Source organism: Gracilinanus agilis, chromosome 5 (genome assembly GCF_016433145.1).
Source record: "Gracilinanus agilis isolate LMUSP501 chromosome 5, AgileGrace, whole genome shotgun sequence".
Taxonomy (NCBI): Eukaryota; Metazoa; Chordata; class Mammalia; order Didelphimorphia; family Didelphidae; genus Gracilinanus; species Gracilinanus agilis.
The window spans coordinates 212318820-212338905 of NC_058134.1; the positions used below are offsets into that span (position 1 = coordinate 212318820).

Here is a 20086-nt window from a genome sequence, read left to right on the forward strand (position 1 = left end):
GGTGGGGGGTGGGGGGGTGGGCCGGGTCCTTCGGGAAGCCAGGCCTTTCTCTTTCCTCGCCTCCCTTTCCCGGCCCTGACCCACCCCCGCTGTTGGGTTGGGGGCTGGAGACTGGAGGCTGAGCAGCTGTTAACCTGCCAGACCTTCCCCAGGCAGGGTGGAATAAGCTCCGGGAGACACTGCTGCTGCCATTCCAAAGTGATTCATTCCTTCTAAGGGCTTTTATGCCGCACACACCAAATAAAGAAAGGTGTTGGGACCTTCCCTGTCAATGGAGAGTACTTCCAGAATTTCTGTACTCACCCCTTTCCTTCTACAGTTAACGAATGAGAGGATTCGATGCTCTCTGAGCACTTGGACTCCTGATCCCAACTAAGAGTCTGCTCCCAGCTTGTGTTTCTCTCCCTTCCGTAATGGCAACTAGGTGGATGTAATCCTATCCCACCTCCTGTAGTTCCTGGTATGAATAACAGGGAAGCTGGAAGCACTCACCTGAGCAGAATAAAATTCTGAACTGCGACAGTGATCTCTTTTTATAAATTCAGAATACACACCGAAGTTTGCCATGTAGAAAGAAACAAATTGTCTTACTGGTTGAAATCCTTTTCCATTGCACTTTCTTCTTAACAAACGATTCACAAAGATTTTAGAAAATCGAAGCCAGTTAACTTCCACTCTCACTTTTTTATAATTCCTCCATCAAAAATAACACCTAAAGCTAAACCTATGAAATTTTTTTCATTGATTTTCTTGGCTACTTAAAATTTTAATGACTTTAATGCTTGAAATTTGTACACAGCTCAAGTGATTCCTATCCCTTTACTGTTTATTTATAGTAACAGTAATACAGGTAATTAGTAGTAGCATAAAAGTTGGGCTGATTCCATTAATATGGGTATTTTAGATTTTTGAGAGATATCAAATCTGGTAAGCATACTGTATAAAGATAGAGAGTTTTAATTGAAGTTTTCATTGGTTTCATTTCATAGTTGTAGATTTAGAAATAAAAAGTTCTTAGAGACTGCCTCCCTCACTTACAGGTGAGGAGACTGAGGTCCAGAGCTTAAATAACTTGTCTTTGCTCTGTATCTGAACCCTGGTTTTCTGAATTCCAAAACCATGTTCTTCACACTATCATAATTTTGTTGAATCCATTTTTAATTTAGATAAGACAATGTTTACTGTTGTTCTTATGCAGGGAAAAACTTAATTTAGTAACTACTACTAATATCTTTCTTTAATGCCAACCCCTTATAATGTAGATTTTTCATCTTTTTTATAAATGTGGAAATCGAGTCTCTTTGAGGTTAAATGACTTGTCCCAAGTGAGGTCAGTTAAGTTTGCAGATCACAAGAGAGAACTCAAAACTTGGTTCTCAATTTATTTCATTTTCTTTTCAAAATGAAAATCTCTTAGAGATTATTCTTAGTTCATTGTGTATCAGAAAATTGTAATTAGACCAAAGACATTGTCTTTTTTAACCTATCAGCTTAAGTCACCAAATATAGAAATAACTTGTTAGTTTCTTCTTTGTTTCTTTTCTGTCATTTACACAAATTTGGCATATGGTAAATTCTGCTACAGTATTTCAAACAATAGGACAGATTACTATTTTTTAAAACTTGAATTACTTTCATATATATATATATATGTATATATATACACATAGAACCCTTTCCTTCCACCTTAGAATCAATACTGAGTATTGATTAGAAGAGATCTAAGAAGAGTGGTAAGGGCTAGGTAATAGGGATTAAGTGACTTGCTCATGGTCACACTGCTGGGAGGTGTCTGCTGCCAGATTTGAACCCAGAACTTCCCATCTCTAGGCCTGGCTCTCAATCCACTGAGCTACTCAGGGCCCCACTTTCCTATATTTTTAATAAGACCAAACATAACATTACTAATTTGAGTCTTTATCTGTATTTTTTAAATTAATCCTTGGTATCATGATGACAATGAAATTTGTTGATGACCTTGTTCAGTTATTTTTCAGGCATGTCTGACTTCATGATCCCATTTGGGCTTTCTTGGCAAAGATACTGGAATGGTTTGCCATTTCCTTCTCCTTTACAGATGAGACAAACAGGGTCAAGTGAATTTCCCAGGGTCATAAATCTAGTAAGTGTCTGAGTCTGGATTTGAACTCAGGAAGAGGAGGATTTCTGATTCCATCTCAGGCTCTCTATCCACTGAGCCACCTACCTGCCCTTTACAATGTAACAGAAACTGTTACATGTAGTATCTTTCCTACAATGTTTTAATATTTTTACCTTGTTTAAATTATAAAAGTAAAGAATAAGTTTAATGTATAAACTTGCAAAGCATAATAACTTTTTCTTTTTTTTTCTTTCAGCAAGTGATGAAGTTAAAGGTATCTTTGCCAAAGCAAGAAACGGGAAATACAGACTTCTAAAGATTTCAATTGAGGATGGTTAGTTTAAAATTTTTTTTAATGTTGTTTGGCAAGAGGTGGAACTTTTTTGGGGTCTTACATGTTAGTGATTTGAGATACTCATACAAAATTAAGAAATTTTGTGCTTTTTTATTTCTATTTATCAGGATTTTAAATAACTTAGTTCCTACTCATTCTGTAGAAGTGCCTATCTATGAGCAACTTAATGATTTTAAGACCTTGGTATTTTTACTTCTGTATCATGTGATGACCTATCAGTGAGAGAGGAACATGACCCAAAATCTGTATAATTTTTTTTCTACTTTGTATTTATGTTTCTATATTTTGTCACACAAGCCATTTTTTACTTCTGTGCCACCACATCAGGAATTAAAGTAGATAAACATAATGAATTTAAAATTGAAAGAGACCTCAGAGGCTTTTTAGAGCAGATTATAAAGGTTGTAGTTTTCTTCCCATCCAAGCGCTGATTCAGTAATTTATAGTAATTCTTGTTAAGTGATCAAATGATAAATATTATGTAATTCATTCTTAATTATTTAGGCATTGAACAGAATAGAAAATAGGTACAATTTCTGTCTTCTGCATACCTGTGAAAGATATACATTTTCCAAATGATAACATAGCTAACATTTATATAGTTGCTTACTGTGTGCCAGGTATAGGGCTAAGTAGAAGGTTAATAGACTCACTTAGGATCACAGAGCTAAGAAGTGGCCCAGCTCTTTATCCACTTAACTATCCAGATGCCCAGTATGAGTAGTTATGTTAAATGTTATTCAGCAGAGCCCAGGCACATGGCTCAGTCAAGTACAGAAAGTAAGAAAGATGCTTTGAGGACCCTTTAAAAATACTACTTTCTCTAAATACATTTTTTTAGTGCCAGAAAATTCTATTCTCTGTTCCTTAAGTTGTAATCAAATCAATTAACCAACAGGTATTTATTATTTGCTGGCCAAGCACAGCCACTTAGGATACAAATACAATGAATAAATCAATCCCTACTTGAAAAGAGCTTACAATTTAATGGATATTAATAAATGTACATGTACAAGTATAAATATAAGTAAGGAGAAAAAAATAAATAAGTTAAATGCAATTCGTTTTGAGGAGGGACAACCTCAGTTCTTGAGGTTATTGAGTGAGAGAAGGTTCAAAACCTAAGGTGGACACAGCAGCAAAAAATGTTGGGGGGTTTTTTGGTCAGAGTTATATATTAAGTCAATTTTGAAGCAAAAGGAAGAATCAAGGATAGTGGAATGTAGCAATTATTACTAGGTTAAAAAAATGTTTTTAAAGCTTAACTTTAGAGTTTTACATTGCTCGTAAAATTTTGAAAATACAGTAAACAAGAATTGAATGATACAAAATAATCAAATAGCCAGGAGAACTGTGTGGGAGTTAGTTTATTGAAATCATTAGATTTCAATGAAATTTTATGAATTTCAACTTCTTAATTTTGAGTGTTTTTAATATTTCCATTTGCTTAATCAATTTTAAAGTGGTGATTAAATAACTTGAAATGTTTTGTTATGGGGAGAAATTCTAATTTGAACTACAGCTTGTTTTTACTTTTTAGTTATTATTATTCAGTTTATTGGTAGCATTGTATGGTGCAGAATGCTAAATTTAGAGTCAGAGCACCTAAGTTTGAATCCTGGTTCTGCCTCTCTGCACTTGGTCAATAAATCAAGTCAGCATTTATTATATACCTACAATATTCCAGGCAGGGTGCTAAGCACTTGGATTTACAAAGAAAGGCAAAAAAAATTCCTGCTCTCAAGGACCTTATAGTCTAAAGGGAGAAGCAGACTAAATATGCAGTATAAATCTGAGATAATCTTGGATGGAAGGCACTAGCAATAAGAAGGATCAAGAAAGGATTTTATAGGAGGTGAAACTAGCTGAAACTTGAGGCAAGTCAGTGAAGATAGAAGTTGAAGTTGAAGAATGAGAGAGTTCAAAGTATGGGGCATAACCAGTGAACATACCCAGACCCTGGAGATTGAAGGGTCATATACATATTCAAGAAAGCAAAGAGGCTAGAGTATCAATGGATAATGGAGTACGTGGAGAGGGTTAGGCCTGGACCACTGTGGTGAAAGTGTCAGAGGAAATAAGGGGAAATATAGAAGAAATATTACAAAGATAGAAATACCAAGACTTGGCAACTGATTGAATAGGGGAGAAGGGTTAAGAGATATTGAGAAATTAAGGTTAACAGCTAGGTTCTGAGTATGAGACAAAGAGTTTCCATCTCAAAATTAGGAACAGGGTGTCATACTAAAGTGATACTGATTAGCTTGGGATGGGGGAGTGGATAAAGAGTTAAAGATTTTGGAACAAAAAGTATGTTTTGATGTCACCTTTATTAATATACGCCCTTCTCTCTTCAAGCTTCCTATAACACCCATTTCTTCTACTCTCTTAACCAAGTACATACTTGAGAACATTTGCCAAAGGTCCCTTTTTTCTTGCCTCTCTTTATTTCCAAACCTATTGATACCTTCCCTCATTCTCTCCTCTCCTATTCCAGTCCCTAATAGTATGGTGACTGTTCTCCCCACGGTCAGTCCACCTACCTATATTATATATATCCTTGATCTCATTTATCCCTAGCACCTCTAGTGGATTTTCCATATAATCCTTTCCATCTCCCTATAATCCTTCCCTACTGCCTACACTCTTACATTTTCCTTAAAATGAAACAAAACCAAAAAAAAGCTCTAAACCTTACTGTTTCAAGCTGTCTTCCAGTCTCTTCTCCCTTTCAAAGCCATAGGCCAACAAAAAGCTTTCAGTACTTTAAGTCTTGTCCTTCCCTGTTCATTTGCCTTTTTGTCCTCTCTAGTTTGGCTTCTGGCTTCTAGCTTTATCATTCAATTGTAAATACTCTCCAAAGTTACCAAAGATGTCTTAATTGCCACATTTGTTGCATTTTTCTCTGTCCATTCTTGACCTCTTTGCAGCAGGACAGAGTGACCAACCCCCTTTTCTGCATACTTTCACCTTCCTGGGTTTTAATGACATTGTTCTTTCTTGTTTTTTTTTGTTTTTTTTTTATCTACTTATGAGTTTTCTTTGCTAGGTATCTTGAGTGCTTTTCTATATGGTAGGCTCTTTTCTATTATCAAATGAATTTCTCATTTAGTGCCTTCATCAGTTTCCATAGGTTTAATTATCCCTATACAAATGATTTCCAGGGGTGTATATATATATATATGTATGTATATGTATATGTATATGTATATGTATATGTATATGTATATGTATATGTATATGTATATGTATATATATCACTAGTCCCTAGAGGGGGGAACTAGGTGGCACAGTGGATAGAAAGCTATCCCTAAGGTCAAGAGAACCTGAGTTAAAAATCCAGCCTCAGACACTTAAGCTAGCTAAATAACCCTGGGCAAAAAACTCTTTTTGCTTCAGTTTCCTCATCTGTACAATGATCTAGAGAAGGAAATGGCAAGCCATTCTAGTAGCTTTGCCAAGAAAGCTCTAAATGGTGTCAAAGAATCTGACATCGCTAAAAGACAAAAAAAAGGAAGTAGGGCAGCAGCTAGGTGGCCCAGTGGATAGAGGAGTGGGCCTGGGATTGGAAAGAAATTTCCTTATGAGTTCAAGTCTGGCTTCAGCTACTTGTTGTTCTACCTTCATCTTTGAAGAGGCCCAATAACATCATGAGTCTGATGTCTTAACTTGCTCATGAGTTGGATTGAAGTAAGGCAGAATTGGGCAAAGTCACTGACTTCACTCTCTTCCAGTGTCATCAAAGACTAGTGGCTGGACAAAAGTCAAGACTACCTTCTCACACACCTACTAGCTGTGGGACCCTGGGCAAAAACTGTTTGCCTTAGTTTCCTCCCCTGTAAAATGAGCTAGAGAAGGAAATTATAAACCTCTCCAATATCTTTGCTAAGAAAACCCCAAATGGGTTCTTGCAGAGTCAGGGCACTACTGAAATGACTGAACAAGTCTCCGCTGGGTTTTGGTCATGTATCATCAACTCCCTATTGGGCATTTCAAAGTGGACGTCCAAAATGAGCACTGGCTGTGCTGTCAAAAGATCTACCTTTTAAGTTCCACCTCTGTTACTTAACTGTGATTTAAATTCTGTGGCCTCAGTTCCATTTTATGTAAATGAAAGGGTTGGATTAGCTGACCTCTGAGGTCCATTCTTACCCTATATCAATCTTATGATAGTATGTCCAAAACAGAACTCATTATTCAAACAAAACTTCTCCCAACTTCCCTCTTTCTGCTGAGGTCTTGACAGTTCTCAGAATCCATATTTACATTCTAGGTATTTTCTAGACTTCTCCGTTACCTCACATATCTAGTTACTTCTTAAATCTTGCTATTTCTACCTATTTGGCATCTTTTATTTTTCCACTTTTCACAATTTACTTGGCCATTACTTCACCTTTCCATCAGCTTTCATGGGAATTTTTCTGTAGTGTTCTTAATCTTAGTCTTTGCAATTGTCTCTTTAATCCAGACCTTTCACCTCTAATCCATCCCCCAAATAGCTGCCAAAGTGTTTGCTAATGTACTGGTCTGATCATATTATTCTTTTACTTGGCAAACTCTGCTGGCACCATTTTACCTTTAAGAAAGACCATAAAACCCTCTGTTTGACTTTTGAAGTCAAAAGACTTTCCAACCCTTTCCAGCACTATGTGGTCCAGGGGTTTCCTTTCTCTTCTCTCTCTCTGTCTTTACACTGGCTGTCCCTATGTTGTAATGAAATTCTTTATCTCTTCCTTTTAGAATCTTTTGTTTCCTCCAGAATTCAACTTAAACACTGTCTTCTGATCCCCAGCCTGTAGCTAGTGCTCCCACCCATTCTCAGATAGCATTTTTTTAATATACAGTACATCTTATCTCCCTGGATAGATAAGCTCCTTGAGGCAGGGGACATTTTGTTTTTCTTTTTGTTCCCAATGCCTGTCACATTATAGTTGCTGTCCTTCCTACTCAAAGAGGGACAAAATGCCATCACTGGATTCAGTGAGACAGAGTTACACAAAATTGTCAGTCTCACTTGCCCAGGGTCATCAAAGTCCCATGACAAGACAAAAGTCAAGATAACCGGTGGTGGCTCAGGATAAAGTGGATGACCTTGGCTTTGTGTTTAACCAAGGTCTTAGTGCTCCGCAGCACTTGCTTCAGCTGCCTTCATGGCTGTTGGAACAAATTGGTGTCATCTGCCCCTTCTGCCAGGGTAGATGCCCTCCTAACTCACTGACAGATCTGAGGCCTGTCAGTTACCCACAGCCAGTTTAGCTTGTCTGCTGAGACAGTTTATTGGGTTGTGGTTGCTGCATGTGCTATAGCTTCTTGGAGCCAGGTGAGAGCTAGAGGGCAGGTAGACACATTAAAGGCACTTAGTAAATGCTTGATGGTTGATTGATTAATATGTGCTATATACAAAGAAGCACTGCCAAAAGGATTGTAAGAGAAGTAGTTTGTTTCATTTTTAATAGCTTATTCACTATGGGAAGATTTTTTCCCCCTTAAGAATACTTTGTTGAACTTTTTTAATTTGTATAACCACATTATGCAGATGGTGCTTTGTATTCTCATCCTCTGCAATTCTTTCCATTTTCTCCTGTAAAATCTTCTATTAAGGATTTATCCAGTATAGTAAAGACCATCTAGAAAAACTTTAAGTGGCTTCCATTGCATAATTATAAAATTTTCTAGCCTGGTTTTCCTTCTTTCCTTTTCCTTTTTTTTTTTTTTAAACCCATACCTTCCATCTTGGAATATTGATTCTCAGGCAAAAGAGTGCTAAGAGCTAGGCAGTTGGGGTTAAGTAACTTGTCCACAGCTAGGAAGTGTCTGGGGTCAGATTTAATTTCTCCCTCCCTCCTGACCTAGAGCAATTTGATAACAGTTATATGTACATGTGCAGTTGTGTAAAATATTTCTATATTCATCATGGTATGGAAGAAAACAAAGATAAAAGCCCCCCAAAATAAAGAAAATTTAAAAATAGTATAATTCAGTTTGTATTTAGACTTCACTAGTTCCTTCTTTGGAAGTGGATAACATTTTCCATAAATCCTTTAGAATTATCTTGAACTTTTTTGTTGCTGAGAACAGCAAAGTCATGATCATTGTACAATATTGCTGTTGCTGTGTACAATGGTCTCCTGATTCTTCTGCTCACTTCATGTTGCATCAGTTCATTTAAGTCGTTCTGTTTTGTTTTGTTTTTCTGAAAGCATCCTACTTTTCAATTTTTTAGAGCTAAATTGTATTCCATCACAATCATATACCAAAATTTGTTCAACCATTCCCCAACATCTGATTCTTTGCCACCACAAAAATACCTGTTATAAATATTTTTCATACAAAAAATATCTTTTGAGATGCAGACTCAGTTGTGGCCTTTCTGGGTTAAAAGGGATGTGCAGTTTTAATTTGCTCTGCAGAATAGTTGGATCAGCTCACAACTCCACCAGCAATGTTTTGGAGTCCCTATTTTACTACATCCCCTCCAACATTTGTAATTTTTCTTTTGTGACAGATTAGCCAATATGATAGGTACCTGAGTTATTTTAACTTTCATTTCTCTTAGTACTGATTTGGAGCATTTTCCCATAGCTTTGATTTCTTTGTATGAAAATTGCTTTTCATATCTTTTGACTATCAATTGGTGAATGATTTACACCCATAAATTTACTCTATTTTCTATATATTTGAGAAATGAGACCTTTATCAAGCTGTACAATTCTCCCAGCCCCAAGTTTTCTGCTTTCTCTCCAATTTTGATGCATTGATTTTGTTTGTGCAAAACTTTTAATTTGATGTAATAAAAATTATTCATTTTGCATCCTATAGTGCTCTCTGTTCCATTTGGTCATAAATTCTTCCTTTATCAATAGATCTGACAAGTAAACTATTCTGTGCTCTCCTTATTTGCTTATAATCACCTTTCATGTCTAAACCATTTACCCATTTTGACTATATCTTGATATATTTAATATTAGATATTGGTTGTTTCTGCCAAACTGCTTTCCAGTTTTCTCAGCAGTTTTTGTCAAATTGTGAGTTCATGTCCCAAAAGCTTGAATCTTTGGATTTTTTCAAACACTAGATTATTATGGTTTGTTACCAACTCCCTGATCTATTCCACTGAGCCACCTCTCTGTCTTTTAGCCAGTGCCAGACAGATTATTATTATTTTTTTTAATTTTATAGATGGTTTCTCAGATAAAGTCCTCATTCATTTTTTAAATCCTAATATCTTTATATATATCCTTCTATATTAATTTTTTTATTTGTTACAGGGCTAGGCAATGGGGGTTAAGTGACTTGCCCAGGGTCACACAGCTAGGAAGTGTCTGAGGCCAGATTTGAACCCAGGACCTTCATTCCTAGGCTTGGCTCTCAATCCACTGAGCCATCCAGCTGCACCCCCAGATTGTTTTGATAATGACTGCTTTGCAGTACAATTTGAGATCTTGTACTGCTAGGTCACTTTCCTTGACATTTTTTTTATTTTCTTAATATTCTTGATCTTTTATCTTCCAAATGAATTTTATTATTTTTTCCTAACTATATAAAATGGTTTTTTGGTAGTTTGATTGGTATGGCACTGAATAAATTAATTTAAGGAGAAGGGTCATTCTGATTAGGCTGACTCAGGCTATTTATGAGCAGTTAATATTTTTCTAGTATAGGGGGCAGCTGAATGGCTCAGTGGATTGAGAGCCAGACCTAGAGATGGGACGTCCTAGGTCCATATCTGGCCTCAGACATTTCCTAGCTATGTGACCCTGGGCAAGTCACTTAACCCCATTGCCTAGCCCTTAACACTCTTCTACCTTGGAACCAATACACAATATTGATTCTAAGATGGAAAGTAAGGGTTTAAAATATATATATAGTTTGTGCTAGACACTGTGCTAGACCTTGAAGATTACAAAGATAATAATGAAATATAGTATGTGCCCTCAAGGAACCTTGAGGGTTTGGGGTCTGGAATCAGGAAGAGTCTTCTTCCTGAATTTGACCTGGCCTCAGATACTTACTAGCTATGTGACCCTGGGCAGATTACTTTGCCTTGTTTGCCTCCGTTTTCTCATATATTAAAAAGAGCTAGAGAAAGAAATGGCAAACCACTCTAGTGTCTTTGCCAAGAAAACCCAAATGTGGTCACAAGTTGGACATGACTGAGGCAACTGAACAACCATTAAGGAGCTTACCATCTTCTACAGGGGAAACAAATTGCACACATGTAATTACTTAGAAAATAAAAGATATTTTGGGGGAGAGGTTTTGTAAGTGCAACAGAATGTATAGTGCTACTACTGTGGATAGAGCACTAGATCTGGAGTCAGGAAAACCCAAGTGCAAATCCAGCCTCAGGACACTTAATAGCTATGATCTTTGTTAAATCAGTCCCTTATTCTATCTCTCTTAGTTTCCTCATCTGCAAAATAAGGCTAGTGCACCTGCCTCTTAGGGTTGTTGTGAGGGTTAAAACAAGGTAATATTTTTAAAGCACTTGACTAACTTTTAAAGCACTATAAAATGCTTATTATTGTAATCAAATAGAAAAGCAGAAGCAGTGCCTGTTCCTGAGAAACTCACATTTTAATGGGGGAGAGTGTATATATATATATATATATATATACGTATATATATATATATATATATATGAGTTGCAAGCCATATGGAAAGGCCCTATGGTCCTCAGAGTATAGGGCCAGGCTGGGGATAATGCATCAAGAAAGGAAGATTTTTAAAAAACAGCTTTCAGATTTAGTAATTAGGTCATTATTGATAATGTCTACTTCTAAAAGCTTGTTTGCAAATGATTGAGAAGTAAGAGATAAAGTAGAAGCAATAATAGTAGATACCGTTTTCTAAGAGTTTATCAAACAGTGCAGAGACAAAGGACACAGAGATATAGCTTGAGGATGTGATAGTTTAGTGAAGGTTTCTCATGTTTGACATGACTGAATTTTTTATATAGAGAGGGAGTAATTATGGGGGCACTGTACCAGAAGCGAGGATCCAGAGTATACAAGATTATCATATTTCAGGATTTATAGCTGTTGAAAAAAACTGATACTCTGAATTTTAATTCACAAATCTTTCACAAATAAACTTTTATTTTTTATTTTTTATTTTTTAGTTTAACATTATTTCTAAATTCAAGCCATTTCTATTCTAGAGTGAGAATTGTACAAATTGGCATAGTCCACATATGCCCACTGACATTTCTCTCTCAAAATTATTTGAGATGGTATTAATTGGAATCTTGAACAAGGAAAAGGTTATAATACATTAAAATATAGTTTGAGTTAACAGTCCAGAATGCCTTGATTCTTCTTCTCCTCTAGGATTGAAATCTTTTCTCTGTGATCAATATCATAATTCTTTCTGAATGGACAAAGGTAGATCCAATATTTAGAAGAATCAGTAAACCAATCACTTCAGGAGCTAGCAAAGGCAATATTCTTGACAAGATAACAGGTATTTGTTTGAGAATTGGGTTTCCACTGGGTCCATTTCCTTAAGAAAGAAAGGCCTTTTGTCCCACCTTAAGAGAGTCTGGAAAGGATATTTAGATCATAGGAACAGTATTTCTTTATAGAGAAATGAGAAAAAATTTTTAATATGCTTCTACACAGCTAAAACGTATCACTGAGATAATTTTGATATTAAAGAAATGGGCTTTTACAATGGTAGGAAATTTAGGATCATTGTAAAAGTGCTATTTCCAAAATGTAGGCCCCTGATCTCTTCTTTCTGTTCAATTTTGGGTCAAGCTCATCTTAAAATCGCATCATGTTTCCAATGGTTTGCTTTATTGAGTCAAATAGAAAGATCTTGTATTTTCCACATCTTTTAGTTAGTTGTGTTAAGATAAAGACAAAATTCACTGTGGAAACTGAGGAAAATTAATTTTAATTACTAATACTGATTTGTAAATATTCCCTTGTCTGTCAGAAGACCATCTCTGACATGTCCCCCTCCCCTGACAGTTCTAGGAATGCCATTGCATTCCTGCTCTTAACATATATATCAACTCATTAACTAGGTTGGGCCCCACCCAACTAGGAACCTGAGTTCTGTTTACTCAGAGAGTATGAGCTTCTGTCATTTTGTCCCCCTCATTAAAGTTTACAGCAACTTGGATTATGAAGGAGAAACCTAATCACGGTGAAGTGGCTTTCTTTGCCTGAATTTCTGGGGGCTGTTGAAATCTCAAGACCAGACCACAGTCTCAGATGACCTTCCCTCCTCTACAATGTCTATCTCTTTATTAAGTGTCTAGCAGTTAGAGTTGCCTTTTTCTGTTCAGGGGAGGACCTAATAATATGTTTTCAAGAAAACAAGATAATTAGACTCTGTGTCTTAGTTTTTGATTACTGAATTGTTGACCATTAATTTACTGATTATTGGTGGGTCTAATTAATAAAGTGATTTTTTAGTACTTGTCTCAGAATTTTTATCGCATATTAGAGCCTTCTAGTCCACTATTAATATCTCTGTCATACACATGATAATGGTTCCTATCAAAGTTTTACATAGATGGGAAAGAAGGGATATTGGTTGTTAGTTCCTTTTCTTTTAGTTGCCAAATTCTTCCCCCAGCCACCCCTCCCACCATACACATACCTTTGGCATCTCTCTCCTTTAGATATATTGTAAATCTGTCTCTCAGGGTTCTTACACTATATTGGTTCGTCTATTTTTAATCCTTATTGTCTTCTGCTCTCATGCAAGATCTTTCAAATCCATGCATTAAAATAATTCAGGATTTCTTGAAGTATATATCAGATAAATCGTTATATTTTTTATTTTTTCAGATACATGTAGAAACAATTGTTGACAATTGTTTTTTGATATTTTAAAATTTAGATCTTCTCCCTCCCTATCCTCCCCTGCCTCCCCAAAGCATTATATATCTGATATAGGTTATACCCTGCTTTCATGTAATACGTATTTCCATAATGCTCATGTCATGATAGAAGACATATATCACCCATACAATAGAAATCTCACGAAAGTTATTTAGTGGAAGATGACTTGTTTTGATCTGCACTCAGATTCCAGTTGTTCCTTCTTTGACTATAAATAGCATTTTCTTCATGAGTCCCTTGGAGACTTGCTTTGCTGAGAATGGTCTAATCCTTCACAGCTGATCATTGTATAATATTTCTGTTATTGCATACATTGTTCTCCTGGTTCTGCTCACTTCACTTTGCATCAGTTCATATAAGTCTTTCCAGGTTTTTCTGCACTTATCATTTCTTTTGACTCAATAGTTTTCCATTATAACCATATATCACAGATTGTTCATCTGATCCCAAATTGATGGACAACCCCTCAGTTTCCAGCTCTTTGCCACTCCACAAAGAGCTGCTAAAAATATTTGGTACTGGTAGGCCCTTTTCTCTTATCTCTGCTCTCTTTGGGGTACAGACCCAACAGTGGTATTGCTCAGTCAAAGGGTATCCATCCTTCTGTGGCCCTTTGTGCCTGGTTCCACATTGCTCACCAGAAAGATTGTATCATTTCACAGTTCCACCAGTAGTGTATTAGTTGTCTCAATTTTCCCACATCCCCTCCAGAATTTCTCATTTTCCTTTTTGGTTATGTTAGCCAATCTGGTAAGTGTGAGGTGGTATCTCAGAATTGTTTGAATTTGCAGTTCTCTAATCAGTTTTTATTTGGAGCATTTTTTCATATGATTATGGGTAGTTAAAGAGGGGTTCCCTGTGGTTGATAAAATCTTTCTGATCCTGATTGCATCTGATTTCTATTAATTGCATCAAGCCCTGGAACATTACAGAACTTCCTGCATGAGGTCCACTTAACTCAAGCAGCCTGGCTATCTACATAGGAAAAGCTAAGTGAATGCAGCATATCTGTAAGATTATGGCATGCAGTTGAATGGGCATCATTTCATTAATGTATATGCATATACGTCTGGAAAAAGATAAAGCAAATGAATAGTGAGACCCAGAATCAAATCAGATGAGAAGAGTAGGCCAGATTGCTTTTAGGAAATTGCAGAACTCCTTTAATGAGTCCAAGTCTTTCCCAGAATTCAGTTCACATCTTAGAAATTCTACTGATGCTAGCTAGGAAACATGGAATTAGGAGTAAAATACTAAATTCAACATCTAATTATCTATATCAGAATTAAATACATTGTAAATTCTCTTAATTTTTCATTCTAGAATAGCTTCTGGTTACCCTTAAATAAATGTCTGCCTCCTTCCGTTGTCCAGCTGTTACGTGGATAGTAACTACCAATTAATTTTGAAACTGGGAATAGAGATAGGGACAGGACCTGTGTTCTCATTAGTGTAGAGAACTCTCTGGTGAGGAAATTCTTAACCAATATAAGTTGGCATCTTTTCTGCAAATTAATACTCTAGTGTGTGTCAGAGATTGGATCTAAACTCAAGTTTTCCAGACTTTTAGGCCATCTTTCCTCTCAGCCATGGATGAAGAAGAGCTTAATTAGAGAGATCATTATTTAGGGAGAAAACTGATATATCCCAAACCAAAATAAAATAAAAATTATGTTAGATAATATACTATTTGGGATTTTGTTTTTTACTATTTCCCTTTACTAGAAAACATTATTTGACTGATTCTACTATAGTATTACCTTTTTACATAGTTCATTTTTCTAGAAACTTCCAAAGTAAATAATTAGATTAAGCTAGAAGCATATTCCCATTTGTCAAACAATCACATGAAATTTGAGGTGCTAAGTAATTTAACTAAAATACTTTAGTGACTGAGTAAATTATCAGATATTCTGAGTGCTAGTTTAACACCACTAGATTTTTATTTTTCAGTTTACTTTTTAACATTTTGGCAAAATTTTTCTGATTCCTGTATATTTTATGTGTCCTACATGACTAGCCAAAGGATTATTTGTATATATTCTTTGTCAGTCTTCCAAAAGTTTTTTTTTTAATTACTAATCTAAATGTAAAAGAAACCCAATTGTTAATAAATTTATTTGGCCCTAGTTTCTTAAATTTTGTTAAAATATTTTGTGAACTTTGTGTAGAACCACTATCAGAAAAGATTTGTATTTGTTAATTCCACTTAGGAAAAAAGTGTTATCAGTTTAGAAATATATTTTAGTCATCATTGTGTTAAATGACCATGACTCTTTCATTGTAGAAAATTAAACTAAAAATATTTGTGATTTTTTTTTGTGATTTGTATTAGTGAAGATAGTTCTTCTTATCATATAAAATATCTTTTTTGATTAAAAATTAAAAGTCTCATGACATTCCATCTGTACCTTTTCTTAAGGCGTTGCTTGTATGACATTGAGTGTCTGAGATGAGTAGTAAAGGACATTTTAATTAAATAATATTTTAACTTTCTTATTGTATGACTCCATAAAAGGTAATTTCAAGAAATATACTTTTAATTGACAATATTTTTCTAATTAGAATGTCTGTGATTTTTTTCTCTCCCATTTCTTAGCATATAGATTTAAATGTTAGCTATTATAAGCATATGTTAGCATGTAATAAAACTCTTGCTAATACCATTATTTAGAACTTCAATGCCATTAAATGCATTTATTATTCTTCATAGAGCAACTTGTAGTTGGATCTTCTAGTCAGCCTGCAGAAACTTGGGATAAAGATTATGATACTTTCATTCTACCACTGTTAGAAGAGAAGCAACCATGCTACATATTGTACAGGTTAGATTCTCAGAATGCACAAGGATATGAGTGGATCTTCATTGCATGGTCACCAGACTATTCTCACGTAAGCAATTTTTATTAATACTGAAAAGAACTAGATATTCCTTGTTGCTCGTATCTGTGTCAAGAAAAGCTGGAAAGAAATGTTGATGCCTATTAAAGGAAAAGAGAGAGACAAAAAACCCTTTGACTCTCATGGTGCTGATTTAGGAGTATTTTAAAATCTCATTTAAATTTTTAAGGTTTGTGGAGATTAGAAATAAATTCACAGATTCTATTATAAAATAGACAATTACTTTTAATATTTTGAAATGTAAGGAACATTTAAATGTAATAATTGTAAAGATTAAAGATACTGTAAATCTTTTTGCTGGTGTTAATTTTATCTTTGAAGAAGTTGGTTTCTTTGTCAGTCTTCTGACAAATTCTGAACAGAATTTAAAATAAAATCACTATAAATAAAAACATTTTAGACCCATTCTCTCATAAGGAATACAGGAGGGCTTTAGATAATGTGAAGAACATTTAAATGGAATGATTGTAAAGATTGTGAGTATATTGAAAATTTGCATTTTGTTAATGTTATCTTTGAAGAAGCTAGTTTCTTTACACCTAAATAGAACTTAAAGTAAAATCATTATGAAATCCAGTTTATTTAGACTCATTCTTCCATAAGGAGCATAGGAGGATTTTTCTTTTTGTGATTCAGAGAGCGATCTTTTTCTGAGTGGTATTAATCTCTAAATCCCCAACATCAAAATCAGAAAGGAAAATTAGATTTGATTTGAGATTGCAGATTTATGAATATTTATGAATTTACTTTCATGGCAAGCGGTTAAGCTTAGTAGTGTAGGGTAGAATGTAACAGGTTTCTTGTTTAAATGCTCTGTCCATTTTTAAGTGAAAGATACAGGTTATTTCAATCATCCACCCTTAACCTTTAAAATCAGTTTTTTCATTTTTAATTCATCATCTTAGTTCATAAATTAAGTGATTACATATAGATTGAGAATTGTATAATACTTAAAATTACATTTACAATGTAATTATTGCTTTCTGTTGAAAATTGAAATTCATTTTTCATTATTTTCTGAACTATGGTTATTTGTATACAAATAGTTTGAGATATCGCCATGTTAGTTATAATTTTAAAAATATGATCATGGGTTTTGATAATGTCAGAGAGTATAAACATTTGTAATTTGATGTCATCTATAAAATTCTAAATAAATTCTCAAAACTGTAACAGGTTCGTCAAAAAATGTTGTATGCAGCAACCAGAGCAACTCTGAAAAAGGAGTTTGGAGGTGGTCATATTAAAGATGAATTATTTGGGACAGTGAAGGTATCAATTTTTAAAATTTAATTTGGCCTGTTGTCATTTTAAAGAATTATACATATATCCTTAGGTAATAGTAAGTAATTGCATGAATAGAAATTCATAAATCTAGGCTCCTCACTAGATTCTAAAATGAGATCATGAACGCAAAATAGGACTGTTTAAGAACATGGTATTTGTTTTCATGACCAACTGTATTTGAAATTACATTATAAATCAAGTAAGGAGAAAATGAATGTTTTTGTTTAGATCTATTTTAGATTCATTAAATTTATTTCTAACATGTTTAGTGACTACAGATACATACCTGATTACTTAAAATCAGGGGAAATTGGAAAAGTTGAATTATTCTTTTAAGGATATATTGAAATTTTCTCCTTTTGTTGCTTTGTAGGTGAGGGAAGTTACAATAAGTATAAAATGTGAAAGGTAAAAAAGCGGTCTTTTCTTTTAGAAGATAAAAATCATTTGGATTTTTAAGCCTATACAACTGAGAAAAGAAGATTTCTACTGACACAAAGACTTTAAAATAAAGTCATTGTGAATTTTAACATCAACAAACATGAATATTTCAGTATGTAAACAGGAAAGGGGAACCAAGTTTTTTAGAGTATGTTAAATTTAACATGAGATTTACACAACTGCCCTGATTGTGACTCATTTTGCACTTCTCTCTGCTCCCTTCTGTGTATTTTAAAATGCTTCATCAGTATTCTTTTCTTAATATTTTTTTATCCTTCTCCTCTCCCTTAATGCTCCCAATAGAAGCCTTTTCTTGTAACAAATAACTACTCAAGAAAAAAGTCAACGTGTTGGATATATCTAAAGATCTATATCTCATTCTGAACTTATAGTCCATCACTCTTCACTAAAAGAGAAAAAATATACTTTATTAGTTTTCCAAAGTCATGGTTGATCACAATTCTTAAATCTTTTCAAGTTATTTTTTATTATATTGTCATAGTTTTATAGATTACCACATTCTCATTTTGTCATTTTTTGCAAGTCTGATGGATATAAAGTAGAATATATTTTAATTTGTATATTTCTTATTAGTAATGCAAAGTGTTAAGAAATGTTTATAGCAGAGCAGCTGGGTGGCTTAATGGTTGAGAGCCAGGCCTGGAGATCAGGGGTCCTGGGTTCAAATTTGACCTCAGGTACTTCTTAGCTATGTGACCCTTGGCAGTTGCCTCATTAACCCTCATTGCCTAGCCCTTTCTACTCTTCTACCTTGGAACCAGTATACCAGTATAATTGATTCTAAGATAGAGAGTAAGAGTTTTTTTAAAAAAAGAAATGTTCACAGCAGCTCGAAGAAGAGACAACAACTTAGCATTTCTGTGTCTGGTGATAGGGAAGTTTTGGGGAATTTTTAAATTTACATTCTATATATTAAAAAATTCATAGTCGTTTTTCAAGAAGCAGCATGAGCCAATATAGAAAACACATGATTGACTTGGAATCTAATCCTCTAAATCAAGGGATGCCTCCATTTTTCTTACTATCAACTCTTTCTTTATTCCTTTGTAATCTGGCTTTTGTCCCAATTACTCTACTGAAATTACTTTCTCAAAGACAAACTTGTCAGTTCTAATAACCTCTTTTTCAGCTTTCTTGACCTTTCTTCAGCTTTTGATAATATTCACTATTCCCTACTTTAGCTATTCTTTGTTTCTGAGAAACAGTACTGTCCTGTTGTTCTTTTTTTGTTGTTTCTTCAGTAACTTTTCTTTTTGACTCATTAAAGTGAGTGCATTCCACAAAAATTTTTTTCTATACTCTTGACAATTTCATCCATTCTATGTCTTAAGCCATCAACTCTACAGGTGATTCCCGATTGTGTGTCTTTAGACTCCCTTACTCAAACTACAGACCTACATCTTCAGCTACCTTATCTGCACATGAATATTCCACAGGCACTTGAAACTTAACACATCTAAAAGTGAGTTTGTTCTCTTTCCTCCAAAACATACTTCTTTTGAAAACTGTAAGTATTATCACCATTTCTCCAGTTGTTTCGGTTTTAAAACTGGCATAACAGGGATAGCTCTGGGCTTGGAATCAAAAAGTCTTGGGTTCAAATTTGGCTTCAGAAACCTAACAGCTCTCCGCCTCTGGGCAAGTTACTTAACCTCTGTCTGCTTCTTGTTTTCTCATCTGTAAAATGGAAATAATAACAGTATCTGCTTCTCAAGATTGTGGATTAAATAAGATATTTGTAAAGCTCTTGCCCAGTGTTGAGCACAAAGTAAGCACTTAATCCATGCTTTTTAAATCTAAAAGTAATCTAAAACTTGAAACTTTTTTATCTTTAATTTTTCTCTCTTCCCACCCTTCCACATCTGAATAGTTAGCAAATCCTAATGAGTCTATCTGTGCACTGCTTATAATCTCCCGTTTCCTTCCTACCTTCTGTACTTCACCCTTGTTCTATCTGCCTGGGCTTTTTTGCAGTTATCTCAAGCCATCATTTCTAATCTGTTCTGTGTTAATTATTTTTATTGCATAGTGGTCCATAATGGCTGCATTTTCATATTTCTGCTTCATTTGCATTTATTTACAATTTCTCTATGCCTTACCACATGGCATAACTAATGACATTTC

At 34.6% G+C, this 20086-nt stretch overlaps 1 protein-coding gene across 1 annotated transcript in view; it reads left to right on the forward strand.

Moving 5' to 3' along the window:
- Positions 1–20086, forward strand: part of TWF1 (twinfilin actin binding protein 1) — a 38228-nt gene that overhangs the window by 656 nt on the left and 17486 nt on the right. Inside the window, exons 2-4 of the mRNA XM_044679825.1 lie at positions 2358–2435; positions 16026–16204; positions 17390–17485. Coding sequence (XP_044535760.1) covers positions 2358–2435; positions 16026–16204; positions 17390–17485 — 353 coding nt within the window. The remainder of the gene's footprint in view (positions 1–2357; positions 2436–16025; positions 16205–17389; positions 17486–20086) is intronic.